Source organism: Mauremys mutica, chromosome 11 (assembly GCF_020497125.1).
Source record: "Mauremys mutica isolate MM-2020 ecotype Southern chromosome 11, ASM2049712v1, whole genome shotgun sequence".
In the NCBI taxonomy this organism is placed as follows: Eukaryota; Metazoa; Chordata; order Testudines; family Geoemydidae; genus Mauremys; species Mauremys mutica.
Window position 1 is genome coordinate 1,701,829 of NC_059082.1, and position 27,356 is coordinate 1,729,184.

The 27,356-nt window shown below is 42.6% G+C and overlaps 2 protein-coding genes across 8 annotated transcripts in view; one reads left to right on the plus strand and one right to left on the minus strand.

Moving 5' to 3' along the window:
* WDR76 (WD repeat domain 76) lies at positions 1-25,582 on the plus strand. 2 transcript variants are annotated; one of them, XM_044980459.1, is made up of 13 exons: positions 1-134; positions 997-1,407; positions 4,201-4,293; positions 5,751-5,806; positions 7,726-7,852; positions 8,914-9,015; positions 9,128-9,171; positions 9,250-9,403; positions 12,014-12,169; positions 13,712-13,929; positions 14,628-14,780; positions 17,074-17,127; positions 25,319-25,582. In XM_044980459.1, exons 1-13 carry the CDS (start codon positions 63-65, stop codon positions 25,368-25,370), a joined length of 1,692 nt encoding a protein of 563 aa, XP_044836394.1. In that variant the 5' UTR covers positions 1-62; the 3' UTR covers positions 25,371-25,582. The 2 variants fall into 2 exon arrangements, with proteins under 2 accessions (XP_044836394.1, XP_044836393.1); XM_044980458.1 differs by lacking the exon at positions 25,319-25,582 and adding an exon at positions 18,283-18,656.
* The window catches only part of FRMD5 (FERM domain containing 5), a 283,379-nt gene continuing 278,917 nt past the window's right edge, over positions 22,895-27,356 (minus strand). For 4 of the 6 annotated variants that reach the window (XM_044980461.1, XM_044980460.1, XM_044980462.1 and 1 more), the window contains exon 14: positions 22,895-26,056. In XM_044980461.1, the coding sequence (XP_044836396.1) occupies positions 25,470-26,056 (587 nt within the window). In that variant the 3' untranslated portion in view covers positions 22,895-25,469. The remainder of the gene's footprint in view (positions 26,057-27,356) is intronic. The other 2 variants (XM_044980464.1, XM_044980463.1) reach the window with 1 other exon arrangement.

Below are 27,356 nucleotides of genomic sequence, written 5' to 3' on the forward strand. Positions count from 1 at the left end.
GGGAAGGGGAGGCCCCGCCCAGCCCCGGCCGGTCCCGCGCGCCGCCGCGCCGCGCCGGGGAGATGCCGCGGGCCGAGGCCGGGACGCTCGGGGCTGAGGAGCCGCTGTCGCCGCTCGCCCGGCAGCGGATGCAGGTCAGGAGGTTGGGCCGGGGAAGACCGGCCCCTGGGGCGCCTCGTCCGCCCGCCCCGCCGCTAGCGCCGAGCGCCTCAGGCGCCGCGTGTGTGGCCGCCTCGGCTCGGCTCGGCTCGTCCCTGCCCCGGCCCCCTCAGCCGCGGCTGGGCCGGGCCCGTCCCGTCCCGGCAGGTGCCGCTCACTCGCCTTTGGGCGCGCCTGGGGGCTCCGGAACCTTTGTACAGCGCCGGGCACCGCCGAGCCCGAGCCCCGGGCGCGCTGACCCAGCCCGCCCCGGCCCCCGCGCGGGAGCACGGAAACCCAGGCGCGGCTGTAGCTGCCCAGGGGCGAGAACCCGTTGGCTCCGCGGCTGAGCGGGCAGGTCTGTGTCCAGCCAGCCCCTGAGTCCCGGCACCTGCCGCTCGCCAGCCCCTGCCCGGCGTGTTCCGCCGCTCCCCGCCGCCCTGGCGAAGGCCGCAGGGAGTTCCGGGTGGGTCCGCGGGAGCGCTCTGCCCCTTGGCCGCTCCCCCCGGCCTGGGCTTGCGGGGCCCTTGGAGGAGGGAGAGCCCAGGGTGCAGACTGAGCACCCTACCTTGCCATGAGATGGGCAGGAACTGCTGGTGCTGCCTGCTTTGTGAGCGTGGACACACCAAGAGATGACTAGGCAAGGGCACAGTCTTTTGGGAGGAAAGCTTCACGTTTTGGGCTTCATCTATAAGGCATGAGACAATCCCAGCAACAGCGTTGTTTGTTTTTTTTCCACTGAAGTGTTTGTACAATTACATGCTATTTAATACGCCCACTAGTTACGTGGAGACAAGTTACAGGAGCTTGAGTTCTAGTGTAGTATACTTTATATTTTCCTCTCTGTCATTTGTGTAGGAGCACACACCTAAAGGAAACCCCAGTATGAACTATGTATCAGAAAAAGCTGAACGAAGAGCAGTTTTCGGAAAACAAGTGAAAGTTCTTCTCACCCCGTTATCCATGGAAGAAGAGAAACGCAACAAACGTCCGCCCCAGAAACGCTTACTAGAAAAGTTTTCTAGTAATGAAGGGCCTTCAGAAAGAGAACCAAAAGTCAAAAAATCCCGTGATGATCCCACAAGTCAGCAAATAAGAGATGTATCCTATAAGGCTTCTTCCAGTCCACGAGGAGTAATCCCCAGTATGTCTTCACTTCATCATAAAAGTAGCATGGTGTCACCCACAAACACCTCCGTTACAGTTGATCATGATTCAGAAAACAATTGGGATACAGACAGTGAAGGAAGTAATTCCGATGTCTATCTGGTAAGAAACCAAACGTTGTTTTTGTTTTTTTTGTGTGACTATATTCTCTTTTGCTTTTAGCTTCCTCAGTATATTCTTAGCCTAGCCCTCAATTTGTCTTATTTGGCATCTTTCACATTTTGAAACTTCGAGTATTGATGATCTTGTAAACGGGGAACTGTTTGCTCCCTAGAAAATAGCAGAGGGAATACAATTATTGTACTGTTTTAAGGGAATACAATTATTTTACTTCATTTTTTTAAAGATAGAAAAATAAGACCATGTTCTTCATAACTATTCAAGATAAGTTATTCATTTTTACATAACCCTCTGTCTTAGATCTTTTTCTTAACGATACATATTGGCTGTAGGTAAATATTAGTTCACATAATTAATTATTGACAGTCTGTAATGTATGAGAGACCATTTCTTGCAAACAGTTGTAGCTAAACAATCCTGATAGCAAAAATCCAACCTAAGGTCTTGATCCTGCCACTGACTCCACATGGACCTTCCTGAGTGGTATCGGTTTCAGGATTGGTTCCTAAAAGTTTTGTGATCAGAAAAAGAAAATTATTCTATTTTATTATCATATTGCCCAGTATTGTCTTGTCATTTCCATGTGCTCTACTGTCTGTCTATCCATCTGTTGTCTCTTCTCTTACACTTAGATTGCAAGCTCTTTGGGCAGAGTCTGCCTTTTTGTTCTGTAGTTGTACAGGATTTAGCACAATGGGTTCCTGGTCCGTCATTAGGGCTCCTAAGTGCTATGGTAATCCAAATAATAATTTTCAGAATGTACTGCATTTCCTCTTTTCTCTAAGGTACCAAGAAATAACACATTTGCATCCAGTATTTTGCTTATGAAAATAACTGAAAGATATATATCTGAATAATTCTACTCTTATGAAGAATTTAGCTACCTTTAGTTCTAAAAAGGACTCAATTTTTCTATAAACAATACCAGAGACAACTATTATAAGACAGCCTAATATCAGTATTGTTGTACATTTTTCAGTGTTGCATAATTGCTTCATGCTTTCATTTCTTGTTTATCAATGTAATAAAGATATTATTGAAATAATTTTAACATCCATAAAGCACTTTGACACAAATATTTAATGCTCCGTCTTCATAAGTGTGTGCCGAAGCTGTGTGTGCAAAACACTCCTATCCTGATACAAAACCAGCTTGACTTCTGTCGATATGTGCAATTAAAGGTTTTCTAAAGTTACCATATTGACTAGCTCCCCCACATTTTTCTTCAGATCTTTTTCAAAACTCAGCAGATGTGCCTTCAAGAAATTTAATTCAGTCACCATTCCTTAAATATCAGTCTTTGGGGCTGGTCTGTTTTATCCTTTCCTGTTGTGGTATATCTTTTTTTTTTTGGGGTGGGGGGGTGGGCAGGGAGAATGTGTCTGTGGTAGGGTAAAACAAAGAATCCACAGCTTCTCTTTGTATTAAGGCAGAATGTAAATTGATATTCATGTCTGTGACTGGACACTTTCTGGCCACACTGATGGAGCTCTGTTAAAGCACTACCAGGGCCGCCCAGAGGATTCCAGGGGCCCGGGGTCTTTGGCGGCGGGGGGCCCTTCCGTTCCGGGACCCGCCGCCGAAGTGCCCCGAAGACCCGCGGTGGGAGCCCCCCGACGCCGAATTACCGCCGAAGCGGGACCCGCCGCCGAAGTGCAGCCCAGTCTTCGGCGGTAATTCGGTGGCCGGGGGGGTCCCCGCCGCGGGTCTTCGGGGCACTTCGGCAGCGGGTCCCGGAACGGAAGGGCCCCCCGCTGCCGAATTACCGCCAAAGACCGGGCTGCACGTCGGCGGCGGGTCCCGCTTCGGCGGTAATTCGCCAGTGGGAGGGTCCTTCCGCCCCGGAGCGGAAGGACCCCCCACCGGCGAAGATCGGGAGCGAAGAAGCTCCTGCGCCCTCTTGCCCCGCCCCCTCTGGGCGGCCCTGACCCTATCCACCCCCCCCCCAGAACACCCACAATCCAAACCCCCCCATTCCCTGCCCCCTGACCGCTCCCCCAACCTCTGTCCCCTCCCTGTGCCCTGACTGTCCCCAGGACTCCCTGCCCTTTAGCCAACCCCCCGGCCCCAGCCTCTTACCCCCGGCTCCCTCCTCACCCGGAGTCTCAGCGCCTCGCTGAACAGCCGCAGCGTGTGTCCGGCGGGGCCCAAGCTCCGTCCCGCTCAAAGCCGCGTGGTCAGGGGGCAGGGCTGCGAGCTCCACGCCGAGCGGAGGCAGCTGAGCTCAGCCCCGCCCCCTGACCACGCGGCTCTGAGCGGGGCGGGGCTCAGGGGCCCTGGCGGAGACACGCTGTGGCGCTGTCTGAGGACGCCGCTTGATGCGCTAGGGCTCCAGGAGAGGGGCGGAGGCGGGAGCCTCAGCTGTTCTCTTGGGGGCCCCTGCGGAGCCCGGGGCCCGGGACAAATTGCCCCCTTTGCCCTCCCCTCTGGGCGGCCCTGAGCACTAATATCTAGGAGTATGCTGTAATGTGCCGCTTTCCCCCTTTTCCTCCCAGTTCTGTTTTAACCAGTTTGTCAACTTTCTAGTGTTTTGTGCCTTTTTGCTTTTAATTACCTCATGCTGTAACAGTTGTTTGGAAATGGAGGAACGTCAGGTACTCCTCACTATAAAGTAACATTTATTGTAAGAGAAGCTTGGAACCTTTTTTAAAAAAAAAAAAGGCCACGCAACTTTGTACAGTGCTTTATTTTCTCAACAGTCCAGGCCTTTTTGTGCACTTTGTGTAATATCCTAAGCATTATCCTACAGAGTAATTGCTTTTATTTGTTTTGCAGGATGGATCTTCACAGCTGTCAGCCTATGAAAGAAAAAGACTAAAGAACATTACAGAAAATGCTAATTTTTTTGCCTCTCTAAAGCTGCTTGAGGTTTGTATGATTTCTCCCTAGAGTAAGGATAAAATAGTCACTCTAAATGTAATAGAAATTGCCATACCAGAACTAACCCATAGTTCATTTAGTTATGAAACATGCCTCTAACACTGTCCTATACCAGATGCTTCAGAGAAAGGCATAAAAACTTAACAACTGACTTTGCAATTATATATTGCAGTGATCTGCCACAGTGATCTGATTATGCTTTGTGCATACTTTTTGACAGGGCTCTATTTATTTATTTTTTTGAAGATGGGATTTCATTCATTAATATTTATAAAGTACTTAAATTATGGAAAGCATTATAAATGCTATGTATTACACTGCTACATACTGGAGGAAGTAATCCAACAAATTAAAGTAGTGACATTTTAAATGTTATCTACAGATGCGGATCTTGCTCTTCTCTCCTTTCCAGATTCCTTCTCTCTCCTGTGTAGTGTTCTGTTCTTTCTCATAGGTCTACTCTGGCATTAAGGAGTAAGCTTCTTCCTTCAAAGTCCACTACTTTGCTCACCCAGAGCTGGTTCTGAGCAGTCTCTGCTGTTTCTTCTCACAACAGCGCTAGAAAAGCTGGAGCTGGAACTGTTCAGTCCGAGGTGCAGAGGCCCAGAGAGCTCTAGCTGGGAGGAAATAGGGTTTATGCTCACCAAGACTCAATCTCTGTGGTTGGGGGAGGAGGGAGTGACTTGAGAAAATCTGCCCAGATGTCTCTGAAGAGCTCAGCAGAGCGGAGACAAGTTTAAGCCCCTCCCCTCCCCCCATGTAGCACATTGGACTCCTTCCTACTTGTGCACACAAACCACTCTAAAGTTCCGTGTGTCTAAAGAAATAAAACACTGAACAAGCACTCGGCTTCCCCCAGTTTGGTCTTTATCCCTGCAATTGTATGATGAATTCAAGTCCCATAGTGATTATAATTTTAATGAGTTAATCTGCTGCTATGACAGCTTTTATATGTCTAATACTCTTCTGAATCTTATTCATAAATTGAAAATCTAATATAAGTTTTTATATATCGGCGTCTCTTTTAAAGTATGATTTCTGTTCAAAGTCACTCTCTATGGTGCTTCTTGTTTAGGATTTTGTTTTTCTTATCACTGCAAGATGAATACAGCTATAGAATAGCAAGATGGACTGTATTCTGTTCTTGTGTGCCAGCCATGTTCTTCAGTGAATTTTTTTGGTAGTGGGTACGACAACTTGAAAAAACAAGACGCAGAAACTGCACAGTTTGAGTTTCGGATTTACTTTAGTTTGTAGAATTGGAAGTTAGGAAAATTTGACTGGTAAACTGAACAAATCAGATAATTAATTGAGAGAGAATAAACACAGAAAACTAATTTTTAGTCACTCCATAATCATTAGTTTCCTTTAGGTAACTGCATTGCACAAAAATATTCCAAAAACCCACTTGTTCGTCTGACTATATTTCTTACATTTCTTTAAAGTCAGCTGCAAGACTTCGCAAAATGGCAACCAAAGGACAATCTCATGGAATCAAAAGGTAAAATAACCATATCTGAGATATGCATCAAATTTTTTTTTGCTAATTCTACTTTTGTCGTTATATATGTATGGAGTACATATTTAAATTTGGATCTGCGTTTCTCAAATGTAGCCACCGTGGCTGCATGCGGCCACCAGGGGCTTGTCTTGCGGCCACAGCCTCCTGGACTGTGATGGGGGATGGGCCAAAGCAGTGGCCCCTGCCCTGAGGCTGCCAGCAGAGGTTGGGTCCTGCCCCCTTCTGGAGAGACAAATGCTTGAGGAGCAGGCTGCTAGTGAGTTCCCCACCTTTCCTGGGGTCCCATCCATTCCTCTCCTGCTCCCCCCATCCATTTTTCCCATTGCCTCTGGCCCCCACTGCCACCGTACCCACCTCCCCATCCAGGGCTTAATTTGTCCCAGGGCTGAGTACATCTGCTGCTGTGAAAAGTGATATTTGTATGTTTGTTAATATCACTTTTCACAGCAGCAGACTTACTAGCTAGCAAGTCTTTTAAAAAAGCAACCCAAAACACACAATAAACAAGAACACGCAAAGCACCTTATTTGTGTTTCTGTTCCGTTTAGTTCCAGTAAAGAATAGCAACAAGTGTACATTATTTTTACTGAGTCTGCAAAAAAATCCTAACATGAATAAATTGGAATGATTTGGACATATATATGTGCATATTTATTTCTGTCTTTCCTAAACTTAATTAGAAATTTTAGATAAAATTGTAACAGCGGTCACCAGCAAGCGAGGCCACCAAAAATTTTGTCGTGAGAACCTCTGATCTAGACCACCAATTACCTTAAACTGTCCATGTCATTTCTCCATTGGTAGGTTTTCACTCAGTGTATTTCTGTATCACATCTTTTTCTTTTTTAAAAGAGAATTAATGGTAATATGAATGTCTATCTGGTCAAAATATCATGAAAGTAGCTATTGTATTTTCAGTGAGATTTCAAGAGCAACTTGTTCTTATAGAATCATAAAATTTTAGGCTGGAAGGGACCTCAAGAAGTCATCTGGTATGATATCTAGCTTGATGGCTAAGAAGAAAAAAATCATAATGGAACAAAGGGAAAGGGAGCTGGAGAGGAAAAATTTTAACAAGGATAAAAGGGAACATTAGGGATAGGTATAATAAGTATAGAAACACAGGCATTAAGTAAAAACAGGAAAACAAGCTACAGGGCAGAGGAATAAGAAGAAAATAAAATACAGAATGGAAGATGATATAAAGGAAGACTAGTGGGTGGAACGGAGCCCTGGAGAGAGACAGATTCAACATGTACATTTCAGCAACTGTGGGGTTGGCAAAGTAAAGGTGTATGTGTTAACGGGGGGGGGGGGGGGGTTGAATTAGGGCATTGCTGAAAGAGGTCAGAGTTAAGCTTGCATGGGCAACCTTAACTTTGCATTTCCTGATTTCAGAAGTTTGGGTTTTGCTCTACTCACTGTTCTGCCAGAGGATGACATACCACCAACCAGCTTTAACTCTGTGTTAACTTAGTTGTTTGCCACTGAATAAATACCGAAAGTTGGGGAGAGAGGAGAACAGCGAGAGGGTAGATTATAACTGAAAACCAAGAGTGTAGTAAAGGTAAACATTCCTAGACAACGTAGACTAAAAACATAATGTGGTGTAGTAATTCTTTTGTAGGCAAACAACTGTCAGGGATGGCCTAAGTATATTTGGTCCTGTCTCAGCACATGGGCATGGACTAGACGACCTCTTGAGGGGGTCCCTTCCAGCCCTACATTTCTATGATTCTGTGATCAAAACACATTTCTAGACTGAATCAAAACTATTTGTGATATTAGTCTGGGTCAGTGCTCTAGAAATAAAGATCCAAACCAATTTTGGATTCCTTTACTCTAGAAACCCATTGCTTATTTGAATATATATTGTTTGACTATTTCCATTCCTCTAGAGTTAAGCCCAAAAAGACAGAAGCTGAGACAGTACGTCGAAGATCTATGCGCTTACAAAGAGTAGATCCATCAGGAGTTCCATTGCCAGAAATTCCAGCACAGCCAGAACCAGTAATTGATGAATATGTAAGATGGTGAAGGAGAAAGGAAGAAATACAGTACAGTGCATATTTGTCAGCTTTATGAAAACATTTTCAATTTTTATTTAGCTATATTGAAATTTGTCATAAATCTGAATGGCTTTGACTGTGATAATATTTATTCCTAATTGCTAAATAAGTTTTATTCAATAACCTGGAGATACTTGAGAAGTTTTGCATGCAGTGAGTAGTATGGGTCAGATTCTTCTACCCTTATTCATGTTGAGTAGTACTTTGTTCCATGAAAAGCCCCATTGGCTTCTGTGGGGCTTCTCAAGAGCAAGAACAGGAGAATATGGCCCTGTGAAGGTGATCTAGGGTTGTGCAGAAACAAAGTAAATTTTATTCAAAATGATCTCAACAGAGCATGCTCGGAGAAGTTCTATTGAAAGGTAAATCTGATGGCAGAAGTGGAGTGTTTAATAGTTAATTCTATGTTCTGAGGCTCAAGCTGAAGAAATAATACTTTCCCACTTCTGCGTAACATTATAGAATCTTGATAGAATGTTACATATGTTCAGTAATTCATAGACTCAGAATTGCAGCAGCGTTAATTCAAATTTTTCTTGTTCGTTTTTTGTGTTTTCAGCGTATCTTGAATCTAACTTTTCATTAGCTTATTTTTTTCCTGAGACATGTACTACCTTATTTGAGTAAGTTATACAGCAACATGTAAAATTATATTCCTGTGTGAGCTGATAATTTAGGTTTTCTGTATTACTATGGAAATAATGCTAAACTTCTGCAATATAGTTGTTGGAAACAGTGCTTCTCAGAGTCGGGAGAAAAGGAAAGGGTAGAGGAGGCCACTTGTTTACACACTTGTATTTACTATTTCCTTGCCCTTCTCTCCTGGAATAAGATGTATTTTGATATGAATTTCTTTTTATGCACATTTTAATATTGTGAAAGGATAGTTTTATGTTTGTGGCATATATAATTGCTAAGTAGCTTCCTTTGCTTATTAACTTTTCTAGTTGAATGAACTGGTTGGGAAGCTGTAAAAGATGCACAAGGTATTTAACATTGTTTCTGCCCTTTAAATAGCCTCAGTTGCCACCTGGACCTCTTCCAATGGTACCTGCAAATCAGAGTAAGAGCACTGAATTAACGGACGCGTTTTTGGATACATGGACAAAGATAAGTCAGGTATCAGTCATAATTTTTTGGGGGCATTTAGCCTGAGCTCATAATAACTTTTTACCTGTAAATTTGTGCCCAAATTTAACTTGTACTTTTTTTTTTCTGTCTTACAATGAAGATAAACCCTAATGATACTGAAAAACACATATGTAACTTAGAAAGGTAATCTATAAACAATTTATTTCTGTCAATTTTAACTTTTTTGGGAGAAATATCTAATAATTTTATGATGTTGCCTAGATACAAAGCCAGTCTGAGTCAAATGATCCTGAGTGAAGATGCTGTTACAAAAGTTGTCAAAAATAGAATATATTCTGTGGCTATCCATCCTTCTGAAAACAGGACCTTGGTGGCAGCTGGAGACAAGTCTGGACAGATTGGGCTTTGGGATTTGGTAAATTGCTTGCGTGATATCTCTTTGGGGGAGGAGAGGGTTGTGCTTAGGATTCATCTATTGGGAATCTTATTGGGGGGGTGGGGAGTCAGATAACTGGTGAGAATGATTTTAGTAAATCTGATTAGTAGACAATTACTGAAGCGAGGCTCCAGTGCTAACGTGGTAACATCTGTGAGACAATACTGTTTTGTGGGGGTAGGCAATACAATTTTTATGTGCATGAGATTGGGATGATGGCAATGAGGGAATCATGTCATCTCAATTAGTGTAAATAAAATTGTTATGCCATCACACACTAACATGCATTTATTTATGCTACATTGTCTCTCTCCTCTCATCAACAGAAGTTGGTCCAATAAAAGGTATCACCTCACTGACCTTTCTCTCACATTGTAGAAAATTACTGAATATTTGTTAGCATATCAAAACTACTATTTTTCATATCACCTTGACTCTGAAATCAAATTGTCTTAGTTATTCCTACAGTCAAAGTTCTTGTCCATGTCCTTCTCTTGTGACTTGATTATTGTAGCTTCTTTCACTCTGGCCTCACTGACACCCACATCGGCTCGCTCAGGTTCATACAGAATGAAGCTGCTACTGTAATCTTCCTTAGTGTGTAAAGGTACTGTCTTAATAACCCTCCTCAAGACCCATTTCTGCCTTGATGCCTCCAAGAAATCAGTCAACTAATGTTAGCTAGATTAAGACACTCAAAGATGATAATACCAGCTATGTATAGGTTTAAAAAATCTTCATAATTTAGAGCCATCAAGTTGTGCCAACCAGTGTTATTACATGATGAAGCGAAGTAGGATCCAGTGGTTCTGATGCCAGCTGTCCCAGGTCTGGTTCCAAGCTTTGCCATAGAGGCACCCTTTGTGACTCCAGGCAATGCATTTAGGGTGAAATTCTACCTCCGTTGAAGTCAGTGGCAAAATCCCCTTTGACTTTACGCTTTTGCCTCTCTGTGCCTCAGAATAATAGTAAAATGGGAATGGGAATAATAGTACTCCCCTATCTGACAGGGATGTTATGAGGATAAAAATATTAAAGATTATGAAGTGATCATGTACTAAAGTAATGGGCGACCCACAAGATCGTTGATCTCTTAGGTGTACCTATTTCCATTATGCTTTTCCTCTGTTGTTTGTTAGAATTTAAGACCAATTAACAATTCTAAGAGCAGAGGCTATATCTTTATATATGCTTGTCTAGCACCCTGCACAATGTGGCTACATTCTTGATTGGTGCCTTTGGTCATTGCTGCAACACACGCACACCAACACACACACACTTGTTCTCTATATCTGGGTTCTGTATCCATCAAGGATAAGGCAAGTTTAGTTTGCAGTAAGGGAGATTTAGTTTGGGTCTTAGGGCAACGCTTTCTAACTATGATGATTAAGCATAGGAACAAGGCGGTTATAGAATCCCCATTCTTGGAGGTATTTAAGAACAAGTTAGACAGAGACTTGTCAGGGATGGTCGAGGGATATTTACTCTTGCCTTAGCATGGGGGAATGGACTAGATGACTGCTTGAGGCCCCTTTCAGACATACATTTCTATGGTCGTATGATATTGCAAATCAACAGAACAAGAAACAAATGCTTTTGCCATAAGCCTGGAATCTCCCTTCTCTGGTGGAATCAGGCAGAAATTATCACATTACCTCGTACAGTTGTGTATATTAGGCCTACAGAATTCTCATAATGTGCATGGGCAATAGGACCTACTCACCCTCTTACTCCAAATGACTAATGATAAAGGAAAAGCAAATGATACTTTAACCTCCTCAGGAAAGCTCGTCCACAAGAGAAGCTTGTGTTACTAATTAAGATGCAATAGCTCTCTTGGCTTTCTCTGAATTCAGTCTAGGTTTCTGAGGGTAGCCCAGTTTTGGGGCAAAGAATAACATCCATAGAAGGAAGATGGTACCAGAACCAAAAAAGAAGCATTTGACTGTGTTTTAAATCTTGATTGGATGCTGTAGTGGTGTTAGCATTATTAGAAGATAAGATGTAGGGAAGTTTTACTGTTCGGTTTTTAATTCCCAAATTGAATGTAAACCAAGTCTAGCAATAAAAACAATCCGATGAGATAGAATTTAAGTTCTAGCAGAAGTTGCAGCTCTTACTCTCTGGGAGGTACAGTAACTATGAAATTGACAGTAAATGTCTCGCACATGTAACTAAGCCAGTTGTACAGTGATGAAAAGGATGAGGGGAAACAAAGCATGGACCTGTCAATAGTATGTTGAACTGTAAATCATGAGTAAAATAATGCACTGTGCCCTCAGGCAGAACTCATTGACATCAGTGGCAGTTTAGCCTGAGCAAGGGCTCCAAAGATTTGCCTCAGAGAGGCTCAAATAGGGCAAAATTTACAATTTGGACTGCTGGAAACAGCCTTGTTCTATTAGTTTACCTAGCGGCATGGATTTGTTGCTGTTTGCCATCATTCAGAAAAGATTAGGAAAAAGCAAATCAATATTAGTTGTGATACAGAATTGAGACATAAGTAACTTTTTGAAAGAGCAATAAATGTAAAAGTAGAAATGACATGGTTAATTTAACATTGTGTTCATTAAATCTTTTTATTTTCAGAACTGTAAATCTGAAGATGGAGTGTATGTCTTTATACCACATAGTCAACCAGTAAGCTGCATGTATTTTTCTCCATTTAATCCTGTTCATCTGCTATCCCTGAGCCATGATGGAACAGTACGATGTGGCGATGTTACCAGAGCTGTCTTTGAAGAGGTGAGTGTTCATGCACTTCCATTATGCATAAGTCTCCTTATGAATCTATCAATATATATAGCTATGAAGTATATTCAACCACTTAATACCAAAAATAATTTGTTAGCTCCTTGGTTGCTGGAAAGTTTACCACTATTCCCTCATAAGGCTACATAAAATAACCATAAAAAACTTTTTCATAAAAATACAGCCAAAAAATAAATAAATTGGAAACTGCATAGCCATTCAAGTATCTGGAAAATTTGCCTTGTTTTTGATTTGACTGCAATGTTTTAAGAGAACATTCTCATAACATGTCAGGGACACCCTCTTTAACTAATTCTCAGTAAGGAAATCGGTTTCATGTTAAAATGAGATCCTCTGCATCCATGTGACTCTTTAGTTAACCCAGCAAATCTCTTCAAAAAAAAATTTTTTTTTTGAGAGTATATTTTAAAGCAGCAAATTAACAGTTTTTCTTTAGAGGAGCTCTGAAAATATCAATCATGATGCAATGTAAAACTTGTTAGCTTAATTGTTCTCACCCTTTTCCCCAGACAACTGCTTGGAGCTCCACAAAGGCACCAGTGGCACATACATCCTATCTTTGTGGATCTTGGGAAGAGATTTGCAATTCTTCTATCCCAGTGGGTCTCAAACTTTTTTACTGGCGACCCCTTTCATATCGCAACCCTCTGAGTGCAACTCCCCTAATAAATTAAATACATTGTTTAATATATTTAATACCATTATAAATGCTGGAGGCAAGCGGGGTTTGGGGTGGAGGTTGAGAGCTTGCGACCCCCCCATGTAATGACCTCGCAACCCCTGAGGGGTCCCAACCCCCAGTTTGAGAACCCCTGTTCTATCCTGTTTGCCTGGTCCTGGCTTCTCATGGTCGCGTGGCATCTACAAGAGGAGTGCTGCTAGTGGCCAGGTTCCCCTGGAGGGCACAGTAATGAAGTCTTAAATTAATGTTGCTTAAAATACCATTACCTTAACTGTGGATAATTGCCACTATGACGGGAGACTGGCATGGACAAAGGCTTCTCCTCATTCCGAGTTTGTTCCTCAAATTCCATGGAGCCTGATCCTTCTTGGTGCACCTAATGAGGGGCTTCCCTGGGATTGGGGTGGGGACAGAGCCAGTACTACCCACTTCAGTACCCAACTGAGATTTGCTTGGTGAGTCTTTCCTTTGCTTGTGGAAATAGTGTGATGACAAGACCTTATGTGGGAGTTATAACTATAGGATTCGAAGTACATGGTATTTGCCATACTTTGCATTGTGTTCAGTCTATTGTCTCTATATAGGGTATTTTGTACACTTCCTGTATTCCATGTGGTCTCATGAAAAAGCTACTTAAATGGATCACTGCTGCTGTTTTAACTAATGTTACTAGTATAATTCAGTGTGAAAGGAAATAGAATATAATCTGCTTTAACTATAGCTATTGTATACTTCAATAGCTGTGAAGTATCAATATGAAAATAGTTGATTAGTCTGATTTTATTTTTAACCAATTACATATTGCCTTACATAAACTCCTGTTCCATACTTAGGTGTACAGAAGTGAAGAAAACAGCTTTTCTTCCTTTGACTTCTTGGCAGACAATGCCTCCACGTTGGTGGTAGGACAGTGGGATGGTGACGTGGCTATTGTGGACAGACGGACACCAGGAACAACTTCTGAACTTACTGCAAACATTAATTCAAAGACAACAAGAACTGTCCATGTTCATCCAGTGAACAGACAGTATTTCATTGCTGCCGGTGCAGTGTATGTACTTCAAAATGTATTAGAGTGATTTGTGTGCTTTAAGAGCTCTGTGCAAGTGGTTTCACAGGAAGGCATTGGGAATCGGCTGTAAATGGCATTGGGTTGGGGAGAGCGATCATCTACTGATATTTATAATATAGAAGTTAGTTTTTTAACCTAAATATGTATATTCAAGGTTTTTCTGATCATTTAGGAAAATGTTCTACAAAGAAACTTAAAATCTGATATAATTTGGCTTTCCCTAATATTTTAGTGTTGGGAGTAAGAACAGGACTTTATGGGACATTTTGTTTTTGGGGAAAGAGGATTAAAAGTACTAGCACACCCGCGGTTGCCATTTTCATAGATGGTGCCACTTCAGAAACGAGTAGCATCATTTTTTTTAGTGATCCTTGAGGAAAATAAAAGCTTTTGGTAATGGCTTATGAAGGAATTGACATTTGTCATTACTGTTTGCCTTGTGAGTGGTATAGGGCAGGACATACTCTAAATTCTAGCTGTTAAAAGGCAATTATTATTGTACTTAGGTTTTTTAAGGTGTAGCTAGTGCACTCTGTTCCTCCACTTCCATGTAAGTAGAAACTGAAAATTTAAATTTTAAAGATTATGCATTTACTTCACTTTATAGTAGTTATGTTACTACTTCACGTTCCATACTGAAACCTTTCATAAAATGGCGTGGTGTGTGTGTCTTGCAGGAATGTTTGCATTTTTGATACACGATACCTGAAGCCTAATGGAAACAAGCCCATAAGCTTTCTCAGTGGGCACACAAAGAGTGTTGCTTCTGCGTATTTCTCACCTATTACTGGTAACAGAGTGGTGACAACATGTGCTGATGATACGTTGAGGTAAGGGTGTGGGAAGGAAGATAATACAGAAGTACTGTTCACTGACTAATATTTGTCCTTGATAGCTTTTTCTTGACATTTTTAAGTAGAATTTCTTGTAATTTTTTTTATAACAAATGATTTCTTTGCTTACATTTTTGCCCTCATCTCTCTTTAGAACCTACAACTGTGACCATAAATAGACACAGAGACAGGACTAGCTTTTTTAAAAAACTGGTTAATGAGTCCATGTATAGCAGTTACAAGTGCTGAGATTTCTTCAGTGTTGAATTTCTTCAGTGTTGCTGCTGAAAGTCTTACGAAAGAGCTGGTGTTTTTATATGTTGCTTAGAGGTGGCTAAAGCATATGACATAATTAGGACTGAATTCATAACGTGGACTATATTTTTAAAAAAGTCTCACTTTTCATGCTGTCAGATTTGTGATCATTATTTAAATAATCTGGACATCTAAGTATCTGATTTACATCACAAATTGGGTACTTAAATGTTTAAGTAACCTAAATTACATCACAGAATAGTAGGCACAAAATAGGAGGCCTGGTTAAGGCTAGGCTGAAAAATCAGGCCCTATACAAAATTGTGTGTGTTTAAAAACAAAATCATATTCTTTCAAGAATGTATGCAATAATCATACCACTATAACTGACATGTCAAAGAGAGGTGGATGAGAAGACCGTGAAGAGAGCAAAGAGGAAAGCACAGCAGGCCTCAAGTTGTAATAGTGCACTGGCTTCATCTTCTGGCCTTGCGCTTTACCCCTGTTTTATTCACGGCAAAGACTGTTGCTCAAGAATTGGACTTTTTAGCCACTTGCTATGCTGCAGCACAACAGGCAGTAACTGAACTGTGTTGGGGCTTACATCATCATCTTTCAAAATGGATGGTTGCGATTACTTCATAAATTACATGTATATGTTGGATACTAATTCTGTGTGGACCGGAGGAAATGCAGCTACATGAGCTCTTTGTATATTACTTGCAATACATCTTTACAACTCCATATCTACAAGAGATATTTAAAGACCTAGCCTTAAAAAGTAGGGTGTGATATGGAACCAACCCAGTAGTAAAGACTCCATAAATCTTTGCAGTTCGAACAAGACAAACATAGAAGTTCAGATATTTCAGATATATTTTCAGAAGAGCGTATTAGTAATGGAGGTCTGTGTGAGCTTTTTACTTCGGGTAACCCTCTACTCCATAGGCTTTGGAGCCAGGAACGGGCACCAGCGCTTACATAAACTAGGGTTAGAAGGGACCATCATGATCATCTAGTCTAGCAGTTCTCAACCAGGGGTTTGGGACCCACTGTGGGGGGGTGAGGGGGGGGGGCTGTGAGCAGGTTTCAGGGGGTCCGCCAAGCAGGGGTGGCATTAGACTTGCTGGAGCCCAAGGCGGACAGTTGAAGCCCCGCCGTATGGGGCAGAAGCCCGTGGCCCTGAGCCCCACTACCAGGCTGTGAAGCCGAAGCCTGAGCAACTTAGCTTTGCAGGGCCCCCTGTGGTGTGGGGCCCCGGGCAGTTGCCCTGCTGGCTACCCACCCCCTAATGCGAGTCCTGACTTTTAATCTACTGGGTATGTAGAAAAAAGTTGTTGTGGCATGGGTTGGCCATGAAGTTTTTAGAGCATATTGGAGATGGGGGCTCAGAAAGAAAAAGGTTACAAATCCCTTGCCTCTGACCTCCTGCACACTGCAGACCACAGACCCTCACCCATCCACCCCTGTAATAGACCCCTAACTTGAGGCTGAGTTACTGATGTCCTCTAATCATAATTTAAAGACTTCATGTTACAGTCAACTTTTTTTTGGGGGGGGCTGGGATAACCTTGAGTGGTGCTCTGACCCCACATGCCAGGTCCCAGTGCCACTCACTCGGATTTGGGGGGCATGGCTGTAGGTGCTCATGGGCCAGGGCGTTAGGTTGCTGGTGTGGTGGGCACCTGAGAGGGGAAGAGGAAGATCAGGCGGAGGAGCAAATCGCTACCCCCCGCTCTCCCTGTTTAAATTGCCCTCTGCAGCCCCTGCTGCGCTCCAATGTTGTACGGTAACAAACTAAAGTAATTCTGTTCCAAAAGACAAACGCTTGCTTTAGAAGGCTTATCTGTTAATGGAATCAGGACTTTAACACCTGTCCCTGAATTGGATTTCACAAGTGCAGAACCGATTACTGTATTCCAAAACTTGTAGTGTCTGATTCCTGACTCTATACATAAGCATTTTACAGGTAAGTCTTGTTTTTATTTGTGTGTGTAAATATATATTATTTTTGATGATTTGCTTTACTTCACAGAGTCTATGATACCAGCTCTTTATCATCTACGATTCCTGTTCTCACTGCTGTCAGGTAAGTTACATATATCAGTGCTAAGGATCTGGCATAAGGATTGTGGCTGCTTCGAGTTACTGTAAAGCTAGCGTAACCACTTGGTGGAGAGAGCTGCCAGGTAGCAGAGAACTATCCTAGTGGCTTGTACTCTGAAAAGCAGGCATGGCTGGGGCTTGCCTAAACCTGGTGATTCTCCAGCTGCTAGAACAGCTATTGGTGTCCTAGGCAGCTGCATAAGAGAGAGCAGCCCTGGCGCTGTACTTTATTAGACGGAGGACTAGCTTTGGTCCTCAGCTAAACTCAGGATCAGGGTTGTGTAGAGCCACCCTGCTCCAGGCACAGCTTGGATACAGCCCAAAGTTGGTGAGGAGGCTTTTAATATCTTTTTGTGTAACTAAAGTATTAAAGCCTGTTATGTCCTTGTGCTTTTGAAAAGTTTCCTCGTGTTTCAAGGTGTGGTCTCATTGGTGTTTCTTTTATAAATTTTGTAATTCTAAAAATATTTTGCAGTTGAACAAGATCCTCAAAGCAAAACATGTTGATAGTAAAGGGCACTGCTTATAAGTGGAGATATCTGTCTTTTCCTTACTCCCTTTCCTTCATTCCCGCTTTGCCCAGGCCTAAAGCTTGCAAATCCTTTCTGTGAACTATAAAGGCTGGACTCCCTCCATCAAATCAGTCGTTGCCCCCTCTGGGGTCACCGAGGGGCTGGTATTAGGTATGGCTGGCCTGAAAATTTAAAAATTTGCATTTTTTAAAAGGGTTTAATGGTTTTCCCCTGGATTTGTATCAAAAGACCATCCCAGAGCTTTGAATACCTTTTACAAATAGTTGCTGCTTATGTCAGAGGATCTCTTGCTATATTTTTCTTGCCTGTAGTCCTCCTTTTTGTCCTCTTACAGTCCCTTCCTCTAGAAGGCCTGGTGAGAGGAAAGGGGTGGATCTTATCATTAAGGTACACTGCTCCTCTGATCTGTTGAGGAGTAATGTTGAATGGTTCTGAAAAGTACCAACCCCAAACGAGTTGAATGTGATGATGGCTAGAAGGTGAGGATAGATGTGTGGCTAATGGATGCTCTAAACAAGAGCACTTGAAATGGCAGTATTTAAATATGCAACTTACTAAATTCAGTGTTTTGATTTTCATGTTTTCTCTTTCATTTTTCTGAATAGACATAACAATAACACAGGACGGTGGTTAACTAGGTTCAGAGCAATATGGGATCCTAAACAGGAAGACTGTTTTGTGGTTGGCAGTATGGCACGCCCAAGGCAAATAGAAATCTTCCAAGACACTGGTGAACGGTTGCACTCTTTTTATAACGTAGATTACCTTGGCTCTGTTTGTTCCATCAATGCCGTGCACCCTACAAAGAATATCGTAGTGGGTGGTAACTCCAGTGGTCGTCTCCATGTTTTTAAGGATTGAAAAGGTTGCTGAATTTTTTTCCTACATAAAGTATGTTTGTTTCTCAGGACAAAAATATGCATTAAAAGGTTTTACATTACAGAATGTTTCCAAAATAATAAAATGTATTATTATTATTTTTTTAAAGTTCCAAATATTAAATCTGTAGCAGTCCTACCACACCAACCTATGGTGAGTCGTGTGTATTCAAGTATGGGAAAAGCTGCATCCATAATAAAAAGTCCTATTTCCTAAAGCCATTTTAAGTATGACCTTTAACAAATATTTATCACGTATAGTTTTAACATTAGACCTTTTCTAGACTGGGCCTCAACTTGCTCTTTAGATGTAATACATCATGATTGTGGCTTTCCTGAAGTTTACCTTAAGCTTACTATATAACATAGTCTGTGTTTGCAGTAAAACATATTAGTTTAGTAAAATGTCTGACACTGGGCCATGAAATCTTACTCCCAGAATTGTTTAATATTGGTGTGTGTAAATAAATGTTGTCAGGTGCTCTGAGAATTGGGTAAAGAAGATTATAATAAATAGCAATACATTGAGTTGATCAGTTGTTTTAGGATGCTGCATTAGGTGTGAACTGTACTTTTATTTAACCTCTTCACTGATATTTGGAGATGGAAGTAGACAGCACTTTGATGAAATTTCACAGATAATGTTGAGGGATGTAGAGCTGGGTGTCACTATGTGGGTTTGCTGTTTTGGTAGCACCTGCAAACTTGTCTCAGGGATTAAGGTCCCGTTGTTGGAAGCACTGTACATCTGTAACACAGACAACAGACCCTGCCCCAGAAAGTTCACTTCCTACAACTGAGCTAGGACACAACGGCCTAAATCCAGAGAGGATGGGGTGAGTTGAGAGGATGAGGTAATAAAATAAACAGGGTTTTGCAGAAAAGCACAAATCACACATTGTTGCTTGTCTAATGGTTTCATTGTAAAGGTGACAGGGTTGCAGCAGGATATTCTCTCTCTAAGGTGGCTAAGCTGTTGAATAATACAGTGGAAAGGATTGAGCCTTGCCCCTCTGCAGCTGAGGGATTTGGATGTGGGGGAACAACTGCCCATAAAGACTCTTGAGTTCAGTCTGAGTGGAAGGACCTGAGCCATTCAGGATATTTCCATGCTTCTCTGCAGCTGTTTGGAGACAGGGCAGGTGTGTATGGTGGCGACTGGTACTAATCACAGAATGTCAGGGTTGGCAGGGACCTCAGGAAGTCATCTAGTCCAACCCCCTGCTCAAAGCAAGACCAATCCCTAGACCCCTAAATGGCCCCCTCAAGGATTGAACTCACAACCCTGGGTTTAGCAGGCCAATGCTCAAACCACTGAGCTATCTATCCTCCCTAAATGCCACAGAGAAGTCCAGGAGGAGGAGTGGATGCATACCACATTACTGTGAATAGCAAATGGTCTTCTACCAGATCAACAAGTCTCAAGTCTGTGTCATGCCCCGGCCTGACTGGGAAGGAACATGTATACTGACTTGTCAAGTGATATTGGAGACAGGTTTTGCTAGCTTCTTGATTTTTAGCTTGTGTAGAAAAGGGAGGTGAGGTGGTCTGTAGTTTGTGATATTCCAGCATCACAAAGTAGTTCCTTTTAGTATTGGTTGTAGTATTGCACCTTCTAGTATGGATGCTAGATCATCATCGCCTTCTTTGACAGGAACAGCCCCTTTTAGGAGGGGGCTGCAGATGTTTCACACACTCTCCCTTAGCATCCAGCAAGGGGTCAGAGTTGCAGGTGGTGGCACTGACTGCTCTGTGTTTCCATGACACTATTACTTGTGTGAATGGGCTCAGACTTCGGAAGGAGGGCATTGTGTTTCTGGTCCTGCTTTCAGCTTGTTCTTGATGGCCCAAGGCTGTCCCAGATGTGGGTGATTTTTTTTTTTGAGAATTGAGATAATTCTTGGCAACAGGAGATAACGAGTTACTGGGCCGAGGGGAGATGGTCTGGGTCAAACCTGTCGACTGAGGCAGGTTCAACCTCACTGCACCATATTCTCAGACTGTGTTTTGCAGGATAGAACCTCTAAACCTCTTTGCATAGACACCCCCTACTCTGCTCTGGGCCACTGCTCACTGCCCTCCTCTCCTTTCCTCCAGGGGCACAAAGAGATCTGGAAAGGAAGGAGTGGAGCTGCCTGGGAGCCGAGGAATCAAAGTGGCCATAGGCCCCTCTGCTCAGGAGAAGCTGTGTCTGAAAGAGTTTAGAGCTGTGGGTGGAGACTTGCACTCCCTGCTTGGCACTCTTTCATTTTCACTGATGTGTAAGCAGGGGCTGAATGAGCTCTCCCCTGACAGCAAGTGGTGAACTGGGGGGAAAGACCTCAGAGCCACCTCTTTGCAGAGACACTTACTCTGCCAGGGGGATCAGCAGACAGACCTGCATTGCTGAAGTGATCGATTGTGGCCGTTTTGGGTTAAAATTCCCTTTAGTCACACAATAAGGATAACATTTCATTACCACTGCATTCAGTCTTAAGGCAGCAGGACTATCCTTGGTGAGCCCTAATTGGGGTGGGGGTGTCACCCTAACTTTAACCTCACTTACTGTCAGGAGTAGTGATGCCAAATGTAAGAGTCGGGGAGTATTTAAACAGGTCCACACAACCGGGCTCAAAGGGTGCCAGAAGCCATTTCATCCTCCCCCATCACTGTTTTAAGACAGCTGACTAGACGCATTGGAGAGGCCTGGCTCTTTCTCCGTGATATGCTAACCTGCGGGCCCTAACCTTAGCCCTGGCACAGAGACAGTGCTGTGGTGCAAAGACAATGCAGGAGAGGTGGCAGCAGAGGTTCCTGGCTATCCTGTGAAATCACTGAAGAGCTGAGATCACCGAGAACTGGATGAACCTGAGAACATCGCTGCCACCATTACTGCTGGGGAGCTGTGGCAGTGATAAATAGTAGCAGAGATATTGGCAGGCCACCACCCCCATCCCTCAGGAGCAAGAGTTGACCCCCCCCCCAGACACGTCCCTGGAATCTGGGGCCATTGCTGACCTCAGACAGCACGAGTGGGTTTCCAGAGGAGGAAAAAGGGGAGTGGCATGGTAGAGACCTTCGTCCCTTGGACTTCAACAGCACCAGGTGAGAATCAGACAACAAGGACACTGCCCAAGATACTATGAGGTGGGCGTTTTACTTCTTGGTGGTGTACTTTCAAATCACCATTGTGGGGTTTTTCCAAATTTAATGCTGTTTTTTTCTTTAATAAAAGTTTTCTTGTGTTATACACAGACTCGGTATTTGCAAGTGAGGAAGTATTACCTCTTGGAGGCACCCAGGGTGGTGGTTAGTTTTCCTAGATTACTGGGGTGGCTGGGGGCAGGGGACAGAGTGGGTGTGTGTCGAGCCAGTTCTGATCTGTATAAAGAGGAACCTGTCACTTGTTGCTGCCTTCACTACCTGGCAGAAGGATTACACTGATACCTGATTCACCCCGCAAACATTAAAAACTATGATGTGGTATAAACTTTCATTGCTCAAGTCTAAGGCACTTCTGGTTTTAAGGGACAAGTGAGTCCTGCAAAAGTCAGCTGAAATGAGGTCACTTTAACACACCATCTCACCACTCTGTTACAGAATAACCTCTGCAGTAGGTAAGCAAAAACATTGTGCCATTTTCTGCCTTAAATTTCCAGCCTAGCTTGGCCTTCACTCTTGAAGCCGGATCTGAGAGCCATTTTCAGACCTGCTTAATTGCTGTTGCTTCAAAATGCAAGTGCTTTGGTATTCACACTCTGCATATAAGCAGTGTGTAATGAGTTGAATTGTGATCAGTTAGCCATGCCTGGCACCATGCCCAGCAGAACAGGAAGAGGGATCAGAAGGTGATAGGTGTGCCTGTATTTCTGATTTGTTAGATTCATCTTTCTATATGGGGTCAGCTTCATCCTGGCAGCAATACATGTTTATAACGTAGCCTGAATCAGCTCTTTGGTTCAGTTAAATGGTTCAAAGGATGGATTTTTAGAAAACAAAGCGAGTCAACAAGGGTGAAGGCAACATTGTTAAAAGCCATGCAGATGCATATAATGATACAGTGAAATCATGCTTGCATTAGGCTTATCGGTGTTCGTAATTTTGGAATTTCTCTGCTTAAAGGGCCAAATTCTGCATTGATTTTTTTTCCCAATGGGAAGTTAGCGTAACTTAAGGGTGCAGAATTTGGACCCATTGTGTTTAAGGGCCAGTTTCTTCAGTTCTTGATCAAGTAAAACTTGTTGGAGCTGTAAAATACTAACTATCACCAGTTAAATGAGCAATTTATTTAAAAATAAAAAATGCCAACTCTTGTTTTCATGATACTTAAATATTTATTTAAATTTAAAAATACTTTTCATGGCACCAATGATTTTATGCTAACTACATATTGAATATGTAGAAAAAGGTACATTATTTTGGAGGGGAAAAAAGTAACTTGCAGTATTTGGCACATGAAAGGTTAACGTCTATGAAAACTAAGAAATTCACATTTTCTGGTATTTTTACCCTCTACTGCTTTAAAGATGCAGTACACTATTCTTTATTAAGAGTTTTGCTTCCTCTGATATAAGAACTATGGAAACAACGTTTTATACAAAGGACAGAGAAAACTAACAGCTAGCAAAGCATTAAATATATGACACACAGAGGGGGGAAAATGTAAGATTAAAAATTACTAATTGTCGTGGTTTTAGGATAAAATGCCAGGTGAAAACAGTAAAAGGTTAAACAAGGTGTGGTATTTATTACTATTCTAAAAGCAGATTGATGCAAAAGTTTTTCAAGCTTAATATTTCATATCTTGTGTTTTTTGAAAAATGAAAATGTTTAAAGTACAACATATTGGAGCTGCACCTGTCACTGAATGATGATGTATTGTTATGACAAACAAGTAGTATTAGCAATTAAAACAATGGAATACTGCATCTTTAACCTAGGATGAAAAATGTTTAGTTTAAGACTATCACTCACTGCATAGAAACACCATTTACTACAGACTGAGGTAGGAACACTACGCTAAAAGTTAATTTTGCTATGTTGCATAAAACAGTATATATCCATGTAAAAATCTAGCCTTTTTTCTCCTGTGGTTGGCATTCACAACTTAATATTAAACTGAATGCAAAATCTTTTTGAGCTCTTCTGATAATCAAATGGTCGTGGTTAATTTTTGAAGTAAAAGTGACATGAAACTGCATATGTATGTGTATATATGTTTTTTTTTTTAAAAGATCTGACAGACTGGTAAAATGGACCTTATTTATTGCAGTGACAAATAGTCTGAATCTAATCGACTTTCAGATTATTCTCTATATTGATGATTGAACATTTGGCAAAAGAGCACAATTGACCAGTTCAGGACAAAATCATAACTCATCTTCAAAGGGAATCTGTGTGTGTGCACGCACACCAGCAGTGCTTGAACTTGTGTGCAGAGATGGTTGAAGGTGCAGAAAATGTAAATCAGAGCTTTTAAAATTAGGTCTATGGCCTCGGCTTGCTTAAAATCTCTCCCTGAGATGGAATGAAACTCTTGCTAGTCTGTTCTGTTAAATATGCCCAGCTTCACAAGAAACTTCACAGTAGTGATTATTGCTCCCCTTACAAATGGGCTGCTATTTTTGCCAGGTAATAAAAGATTCAAGTGTTCATGTCACAATAGAAATTAGATAATTACACTTTTTTCCCTTAAGGATAGATCTCATATTTGTCTTGGTTTTTTGTTGTGTTTTTTCTCAGTGTTGCCTCCACTTCTGTAATTCTGCTCTTTACCTTTGAAATTTTTCAAAAAATCTGCTCTTTTTTCCAAAACAAGGAATGGGTTAATCTGCCATTGGCATTCCATTCTACAAAAACACTTATTCTCAAAATAATTGGCTTACTCCAATCATTTTGTATATCACACTATTTTCATCTAATCCATAAAGTTTAAAAAAAACACTTGATTAGTATCAATAACAAAATGCTATTTTGTTTAAAATATAGGATGAACAGTTGTTTTTTTATACAAAACAAATACAACTTTCTGAGGCAAAATGTATTCCAAATCAATCGGGTCTGATTACTAACTACACACCCAGACTTTGTAGAACATAACAGTACATTTATCTACTACCCTGGTATATTCAACTCCCACTGTCGCTAGGGATTTAACACCTCTATGGTAAACACCACTGCGGTGCACTAAAGGTTCACGGCTTAACATATTCGGAAAAGGCCTATGTTGTAGACTAGGGTAGGTATTCACATCTTTCTATGCTATGTAAAGGAACAGACACTGCCACTCCTGGCTTCCCTCTTTCTTGCCCACTCTGTTGTTTGTGAAAACGTTTCTAAGTTGATGATGGTATTGTACCAGATCACTTTCTAATGAATAAACCATTTGCCAGTTAAGATGCTCTGGTTAGTAAAAAGAGGATCTCTTCAAAATAATTTGAAGGTGGTAGTGCTGTGCACAGAGGCAGTTTTAATAATGAAACAATACACTAATATTTAAATTACAACTCAGTAGCACCATTACTAAAGCTCCTGCATAATGCAATATCTCTAGTCTTGAACTAGTGTCTTTGCTATTGGCTGACACTAATGCAATAATCAGTAGTAATAAAATAAATTCCTCTTATTTGATACTTTCAAAGTAATACATCTATGAAAATTAAAATCTTAAATTACTCTGCAAACTTCAAGGATTAAAAACTGAATGGTTGAGTACTTCAGGAAAGCGGAGCTCTAAAGAAATGTGTTTTTAATCTGGCACAAATCTATCCTTTTCTTCTTCCAGGAACAAACATCCTAGGGCGCAGTGTACTTTGATTCATGAAAGGAGGACTTAGTTTATGGGCCGATGGTGCCACGGCGTGTCCCATTTGCTGGGAACTGGTAGCAGGTATCTTCTGGATCCACCTGGCTAGTTATTAGGAAGAGTCATGCCTTCAGGTGTCAATGAGCAGGCTCAGCACGGAGCGGACTTTGCAGGCAAACCATCGCCTGAGGGGACAAAAGTATTGATAATGGAATTGTTCAAACTCGGGGGTCTGGCGGATATCACGGAAAAAGGCAGTGTCAAGGTCAGACTCGGTAAGGATGATCAGGAGAAGGAGCAAAACAAAGAGGAGTCCAACTGTCACAAGGAGCAAACGGAGGACACTTAAAACAAACTTATTCACCTGTGCAGCTTGTGTCCCGCCATTGCCACCAACACCCTGACACAAGGCTTTGAACTCGCCTCCCATCTCATCAGCCTCAGTTGCAGTAGGTGTGTTGGCTTCAGACTCCTTTTCTTCTTCAATGCTGCAGGGGGCGCCGTTGATCTGCCTGGAGAGCAGCATCAGCTCCAGGCTGTGTTCTGCCACCGGCGTGGGAAGCACGCTATCGGCAGGGCTGTACATCTCATCGGAGATGACTGCCACTCTCTCGCTGCTCTCAGCTCTGCTACTCCGCACATGGGACATGAAAGTGTCGCTGTGAGAGGTTGAACGCACGGGGGTCGAGTGAGCGCTGTCCCTCAGAGACTCCAGGCCTGGGGAGGGAAAGACGGCAGAGTGAGAGATGTGCAGGAGCTAGGAGGCCTAGGGGGTTAGTTAGTGGGTGTGAAGCCCTTCTTGTGTATGGGCTCCTGAGGTGCGGAGTTCTAAACTGCTTTGCAAATTGTAGCGACACAAGGTGGGTCAGGTAATATCTTCTATTGGACCAACTTCTGTTGGGGGCAGGAGGAGAAACTTTCAAGCTTACACAAAGCTCTTCTTCAGGTCACACCTACTAAAGAATTAAGATTGAGACCCTGCCCTGGGGGTCATTATTATCCCTATCTTACAGATGGTGAAAACATAAGAATGGACATACCGGGTCAGACCAAAGGTCCATCCAGCCCAGTATCCTGTCTGCCGACAGTGGCCAATGCCAGGTGCCCCAGAGGGAATGAACCTAACAGGTAATGATCAAGTGATCTCTCTCCTGCCATCCATCTCCACCCTCTGACAGATAGAGGGTTAGGGACACTATTCCTTACCCATCCTCGCTAATAGCCATTAATTGACTTAACCCATTGACTTAAGCCATGCAAATAAGCAGCCAGATGGGAACAGCCATCCTAGAACTAATGCTTTCCCTAATTATGGGGGGAGGGAGAGCTGCACCACACATGCGGCATTTTGAAGCTTTGTTTAAAAATGATTTTTCAAAGTGCTCTACACTCCACATGGATAGATACATGGCCTTGAAAAATTCTATCCCCTGGGGGGGGCTGGGAGAATGGGGGAGGGGGTGTCACTGGTCAAGGGATTCCCAAGATCCAGTCTCCTTCTGCCTCCAAGTGACCAGCTTCTAACTTTCATTTTCTTATCACACTTCTCTGTAAAATTAGGTATAGAAACCTCTGGGCAATAACCACGAGCCAGGTTTCCTTGAGGTGAGCCAGGTTCTAGGCCCTAGCCCAATAGTTAGACCGATTAGATGTTGACGTTGGTTCCACAGGGCCATGTAACCCTAACTAGAATCCAAGCAGGAGCTGGGCCCTGTAGTGACAGAGGGGCTTTGGAAATGGCTATGCTACCTACAGGGCTAGGCCAGGGTTTGAGATACAGCTGGGCATCTATTTACCTGACACCCCCCAATCCCTGATTGTACATTGAATCGAGTGATGCATGGAGCACCTGGTGGTGTGGCAGGAAGCAGAGACATGGGGACAGCTCTCAGCTGAGGGTGGAAAGCTGAGCACCTGCAGGCTTAGTCCACGCAGCACGGGCATACAGGAGCTAGGAATGGGCGTGCTTAATGCAGGCTGCAGCCCTGAGACTGGGGGAAGCGGAGAACTGGCATTC

Excerpts from the sequence above, each read along its gene's own strand:
- WDR76 (XM_044980458.1), top strand. The coding sequence starts at position 63 with ATGCCGCGGGCCGAGGCCGGGACGCTCGGGGCTGAGGAGCCGCTGTCG. Across the intron at positions 9,016-9,127 it reads CATGGACAAAGATAAGTCAG|ATAAACCCTAATGATACTGA; the intron begins GTATCAGTCATA and ends CTTACAATGAAG. Across the intron at positions 17,128-18,282 it reads CCTGTTCTCACTGCTGTCAG|ACATAACAATAACACAGGAC; the intron begins GTAAGTTACATA and ends TTTTCTGAATAG.